Source organism: Oncorhynchus gorbuscha, linkage group LG09 (genome assembly GCF_021184085.1).
Source record: "Oncorhynchus gorbuscha isolate QuinsamMale2020 ecotype Even-year linkage group LG09, OgorEven_v1.0, whole genome shotgun sequence".
Lineage (NCBI taxonomy): Eukaryota > Metazoa > Chordata > Actinopteri > Salmoniformes > Salmonidae > Oncorhynchus > Oncorhynchus gorbuscha.
The window spans coordinates 75,053,922-75,060,439 of record NC_060181.1 but is presented as its reverse complement, the minus strand read 5'-3'; the positions used below and the strand labels follow the sequence as shown (position 1 = coordinate 75,060,439).

The 6,518-nt window shown below is 49.2% G+C and overlaps 1 protein-coding gene across 3 annotated transcripts in view; it reads left to right on the top strand.

Annotated features, from left to right (window-relative positions):
- The window catches only part of LOC124044066 (ecto-NOX disulfide-thiol exchanger 1-like), a 117,683-nt gene that overhangs the window by 87,098 nt on the left and 24,067 nt on the right, over positions 1–6,518 (top strand). For all 3 annotated transcript variants that reach the window (XM_046363441.1, XM_046363442.1, XM_046363443.1), the window contains exons 4-6: positions 2,198–2,365; positions 2,608–2,814; positions 3,849–4,082. In XM_046363441.1, the coding sequence (XP_046219397.1) occupies positions 2,198–2,365; positions 2,608–2,814; positions 3,849–4,082 (609 nt within the window). The remainder of the gene's footprint in view (positions 1–2,197; positions 2,366–2,607; positions 2,815–3,848; positions 4,083–6,518) is intronic.

The window sequence follows — 6,518 nt, the reverse complement described above, 5'->3', positions numbered from 1 at the left end:
AAAAGTCCCAGGCAGAAGTCCTAGGCAGAAGTCCTAGGCAGAAGTCCCAGGCAGAAGTCCTAGGCAGAAGTCCCAGGCAGAAGTCCCAGGCAGAAGTCCTAGGCAGAAGTCCTAGGCAGAAGTCCCAGGCAGAAGTCCTAGGCAGAAGTCCTAGGCAGAAGTCTCAGGCAGAAGTCCTATGCAGAAGTCCTAGGCAGAAGTCCTAGGCAGAAGTCCTAAGCAGAAGTCCTAAGCAGAAGTCCTAAGCAGAAGTCCTAAGCAGAAGTCATAGGCAGAAGTCCTAGGCAGAAGTCCCAGGCAGAAGTCCCATGCAGAAGTCCTAGGCAGAAGTCCGAGGCAGAAGTCCTAAGCAGAAGTCCTAGGCAGAAGTCCTAGGCAGAAGTCCTAGGCAGAAGTCCTAAGCAGAAGTCCTAAGCAGAAGTCCTTTCCACTTTGATATTATGGGCTATTATGTGTAGGTCAGTGACAAAATTCAGAATTGAATCAATAAAGAAGTCAGGCTGTAACACAACAACGTGGAGTAAATCAAGGGGTGTGAATACTTTCTGAAGGAACTGTAGGACTGTTATTACACTGGGGGGAAAGATCACTGCATTGAGTGTGCTAGATTTGGAACTATTTTCTGACTGGAAAGTCAAGGCAGAGTTTGACTGGCTGATTTGATTGGTTTCACCCTATCCAACCCTCTCAGATCTGGGATTACGTGAGGAAAAGAAGGAAGGAACCAGACCGGGGGTTCCATTGGGTCAGTAATGTACTGTACAGTACAGAGACAGCAGGGCTGGACGGCTGGATTGGATCCTCCTAAGAGACAAGGGAAAGACAGATTAATACTGATATCCTCCTGGAGCACAGAACTGAGGTTCAACGGGGAGAGATGGAGAGATCTGGAATGACAAGGAGAGAAGGAAAGAGATACGCAGGGACTGTTCAGAGACTGGGGGAGAGAGAGGGAAGGGAAAAATAAGAGTGAGAGAGAAGAGGAGGAGAAAGCTAATGGGGGTTACAGAGTGTGTGTGATGGATGACATCTCACCTTCACGGTAATTAAGAGCAGCTGTTTCCTGAGGGGAGATCCAGAACCTAGCAAACCCAGTGGCCACTCTCACAAACCTGCCGAGGGGAGAGAAGAGAGGGAGGGAGGAAAGGAAAAGAGCGAGAGAGAGAGAAATTAAATGATGACAAAAACAAAGTGTGAACTCTCTCCCCCCTGGCAGATGTTAGCAGAGCGTGGCCGGGGCCACTAACGGCCTTGAATTATTTTCACCGGGAGGGGAAAAGAAAGAGTGGAAAAAGAAACAGCATTAGTTGATGATGAATGTGGGGAGAGGATAAATATCATTTACCTTTCAGGATTACACAGGGAACACTTGAATGACTTTTCCACAGATCTACACAATCTCAGATTACACATGATTGCGACTCGGGAGATTTATGGGCGATAATCTTCCAGATTTATTTTATCTGTCTTTTCTCTCTCCAGCCTCAAGGACTTGCAGCTTCTCTTAAAAACTCCTTCTCTGTAATAAAACACACTTGACTTATTCACAGCGCCAGACACTTTCTCTTCTAGGCTTCGCCAGATACAGCCAGTATAGAAGCAGGACTTATTTGCTTTTTCAGCCTCTTTAGAACAGCAAATACTGCAGTGTAGGGATTTATGTTGAGTACTGGAATCTTTCTGACAGCATCACATAGAATCATTCTCACTCCTACACACACTATTTACACTCACCTTCTGCTGACAAACTTAAATCTGCAGTGAGGACGTGATTGATGATTTCATAGATATGAAGATGCGATTCTACATTTGTATATTTATATCTGTATCCATGACTATTTGTATCCTCACAGTAGCGACAGGCTTGTGTGACAGCTGCAGTCAGATTGGTTTCTACTCTAATGTAGATCAGTATCTGTTCTCTCTCTAAGACCTGAGAAAGGGGAGATGTCTGCTGATGTCTTGTCTGTTCTACCACTCTCATTTGGTTGTGTTCTGAAGATATGAATAGGTTGTGTCCATCTATTGCTCTCTGCTCTGTCTCTATCTCTGTCTCTGTCTCAGTCTCTCTCCTCCAGGTTCTACCTGTATCCAGGCTTTGACCAAGGGCTGGGTCTCATTGTACATCTTTTCTTCTCCCTTCCCTTCCTCTCCTCTCCTCCAGACTAACTTTCCTTGTCCTCTCTCTCTCCTCCAGATTCTCTCTGTATCCAGGGCTTTGACCCAGGTTTGAGTCTCCTAGGTCCCATCAACCCCATGATAGCAGGTATCAGCCTGGTCCCTCCTCCCCCTGGTCCCCCTGAGATGCCCATCATCAAGGAGATCATCCACTGCCAGAGCTGCACCCTGTTCCCTCAGAACCCCAGTAAGCACACACACGCACACACACACACACACACACACACGCACTCACGCATGCACACACACACACACACACACACACACACACACACACACACACACTCACGCACGCACGCACACACACACTGACGCACACACTCTTGCATGCTTTTCGAAATTAGTATAAATGCATTCATATATTGACTGTCCGTAATATGGTCACAAGAATTGCTATTAGATGTGACCAGAGCATGTATGATGTTCCAGACCTGCCTCCTCCATCAACACGTGAGCGGCCCCCAGGGTGTAAGACGGTGTTTGTGGGGGGTCTGCCGGAGAATGCCAGCGAGGAGATCATCAGGGAGGTGTTTGATCAGTGTGGTGAGATCATCGCTATCAGGAAGAGCAAGAAAAACTTCTGTCACATTCGCTTCAGTGAGGAGTTCATGGTGGATAAGTCCCTCTACCTCTCTGGTCAGTACTATATTATACCAATACTATATCTATACACACAACTTATATACAATGCTGTCTACCTCTCTGGTCAGTACTATACTATACCAATACTATGTCTATACACACAACTTACATACAATGCTGTATACCTCTCTGGTCAGTACTATACTATAGGAATACTATATCTATACACACAATGTATATACAATGCTGTATACCTCTCTGGTCAGTACTATACTATACCAATACTATATCTATACACACAACTTATATACAATGCTGTCTACCTCTCCGGTCAATACTATACTATACTTGACTTTACTATACTACTGTATACTTTACTATACTATACTTTACTTTACTATACTACTGTATACTTTACTATACTATACTTTACTTTAATATACTACTGTATACGTTACTATACTATACTACTGTATGCTTTACTTTACTATGCTATACTGTACTTTAGTATTGTATACTATACTATACCATGCAAATGATATACTATCACACAACATATAGACACAATCCTCTACCTCTCTGGTCAGTGGTCAGCATAACTATTGTATATGTTGCAGCAGTTTTAAAGTATTCCATTTTAATAGAGTATGTATTAACATTATGATCACTGTAGAGGAGTTAAAACAGCGACCTTTGAGGTTTGACACTTAAAGCAGAAGAGAGAAATGAAATGATGGCTGTAGCTATGCAGACTGGAGGAGAAAGAAATAGACTGTAGCTATGCAGGCTGGAGGAGAAAGAAATAGACTGTAGCTATGCAGGCTGGAGGAGAAAGAAATAGACTGTAGCTATGCAGGCTGGAGATGTGAATATAGATGAGGAGGACTAGATAATATTTTAACATAATGAATAGTTGAAAATGTAGTTTGTCCTTTTGGTTTGCTAATGGTCTTTGTGGTGATTGTATTTGACTGTATGAGTTTACATGACTGTATACACAATTTGTGTGCTGTGTGTTTGTCTGTGTGTTGAATGTATCTGTATGGTTGTGTTTAGTGTATCTGACGCTAACTGCCCTGTTTCCCCAGGCTACCGGATGCGTATCGGCTCCAGTACAGATAAGAAGGACTCAGGGAGGATGCACGTGGACTTTGCTCAGGCCAGAGACGACCTGTATGAGTGGGAATGTCAACAGAGGCTGCTGGCCAGGGAGGAACGACACCGACGCAAGATCCACGAAGACTTCCTCCGTCCGCCCTCGCCACCTCCCATCATGCATTTCTCCGAGCATGAGGCGGGACAGCTGGCGGAGAGATTGAAAGGTGAGTGGACCAATGAGCACTTTGTCCAGCTGTGTGTGTCACCCCCACCCTCTAGCACTTTGTCCAGCTGTGTGTGTCACCCCCACCCTCTAGCACTATGTCCAGCTGTGTGTGTCACCCCCACCCTCTAGCACTATGTCCAGCTGTGCCTTTAGCAGCTGCCCCCCCCCTGTGTGTGTGTCACCCCCACCCCTAGCACTATGTCCAGCTGTGCCTCTAGCAGCTGCCCTCCGCTGTGTGTGTCACCCCCACCCCCTAGCACTATGTCCAGCTGTGCCTCTAGCAGCTGCCCTCCGCTGTGTGTGTCACCCCCACCCCCTAGCACTATGTCCAGCTGTGCCTCTAGCAGCTGCCCTCCGCTGTGTGTGTCACCCCACCCCTAGCACTATGTCCACTATGTCCAGCTGTGCACTATGTCCAGCTAGCAGCTGCCCTCCGCTGTGTGTGTCACCCCCACCCCCTAGCACTATGTCCAGCTGTGCCTCTAGCAGCTGCCCTCCGCTGTGTGTGTCACCCCCACCCTCTAGCACTATGTCCAGCTGTGCCTCTAGCAGCTGCCCTCCGCTGTGTGTGTCACCCCCACCCCCTAGCACTATGTCCAGCTGTGCTTTTAGCAGCTGCCCCCCCCCGCTGTGTGTGTGTGTCACCCCCACCCCTAGCACTATGTCCAGCTGTGCTTTTAGCAGCTGCCCCCCCCGCTGTGTGTGTGTGTCACCCCCACCCCTAGCACTATGTCCAGCTGTGCCTCTAGCAGCTGCCCTCCGCTGTGTGTGTCACCCCCACCCCCCTAGCACTATGTCCAGCTGTGCCTCTAGCAGCTGCCCTCCGCTGTGTGTGTCACCCCCACCCTCTAGCACTATGTCCAGCTGTGCCTCTAGCAGCTGCCCTCCGCTGTGTGTGTCACCCCCACCCCCTAGCACTATGTCCAGCTGTGCCTCTAGCAGCTGCCCTCCGCTGTGTGTGTCACCCCCACCCTCTAGCACTATGTCCAGCTGTGCCTCTAGCAGCTGCCCTCCGCTGTGTGTGTCACCCCCACCCCCTAGCACTATGTCCAGCTGTGCTTTTAGCAGCTGCCCCCCCCCCCGCTGTGTGTGTGTGTCACCCCCACCCCCTAGCACTATGTCCAGCTGTGCTTTTAGCAGCTGCCCCCCCCGCTGTGTGTGTGTGTCACCCCCACCCCTAGCACTATGTCCAGCTGTGCCTCTAGCAGCTGCCCTCCGCTGTGTGTGTCACCCCCACCCCTAGCACTATGTCCAGCACTATGTCCAGCTGTGCCTCTAGCAGCTGCCCTCCGCTGTGTGTGTCACCCCCACCCTCTAGCACTATGTCCAGCTGTGCCTCTAGCAGCTGCCCTCCGCTGTGTGTGTCACCCCCACCCCCTAGCACTATGTCCAGCTGTGCCTCTAGCAGCTGCCCTCCGCTGTGTGTGTCACCCCCACCCTCTAGCACTATGTCCAGCTGTGCCTCTAGCAGCTGCCCTCCGCTGTGTGTGTCACCCCCACCCCTAGCACTATGTCCAGCTGTGCCTCTAGCAGCTGCCCTCCGCTGTGTGTGTTTCACCCCCACCCTCTAGCACTTTGTCCAGCTGTGTGTGTGTCACCCCCACCCTCTAGCACTTTGTCCAGCTGTGTGTGTGTCACCCCCACCCTCTAGCACTATGTCCAGCTGTGCCTCTAGCAGCTGCCCTCCGCTGTGTGTGTCACCCCCACCCTCTAGCACTTTGTCCAGATGTGTGTGTGTGTCACCCCCACCCTCTAGCACTATGTCCAGCTATGCCTCTAGCAGCTGCCCTCCGCTGTGTGTGTCACCCCCACCCTCTAGCACTATGTCCAGCTGTGCCTCTAGCAGCTGCCCCCCCTGCTGTGTGTGTGTCACCCCCACCCCCTAGCACTATGTCCAGCTGTGTGTGTGTCACCCCCACCCTCTAGCACTTTGTCCAGCTGTGTGTGTGTCACCCCCACCCTCTAGCACTATGTCCAGCTGTGTGTGTGCTGCAGGTGGGCCATGGTGGTGTATAAATGTGTGTAAAGGTCAGAGCTGCACACTGTTTTACAGACCCCGTCCTAATTTACAGTATAGGAATAATCTATAATGCACCTTCTCATGAATATTGTCTTCCTATCATTTAGAGAAATTCACCATTCCTCTGTCATGTCAATTGATATTAAGAAATGTCAGACGTAATTAAATATGAAAAGAGATTAGAAAATTCTCATTCTCCCATCATCTAAATGAGTTATTGATCTAAACCACTGTCTGCTAGGACTGAACTGAACACCACACATACTCTCTCTGCATGAAAAATACAGTCATGGTTATCATCTTCCTTCCTTATGACATGCTCAACACTGTTATTAGCACCTTCCCAATAGCATTACCTTAATATGTGGATCTGAAATCCTTCCTGGACAGAGAGCTAGTGTTATGACATCTGAT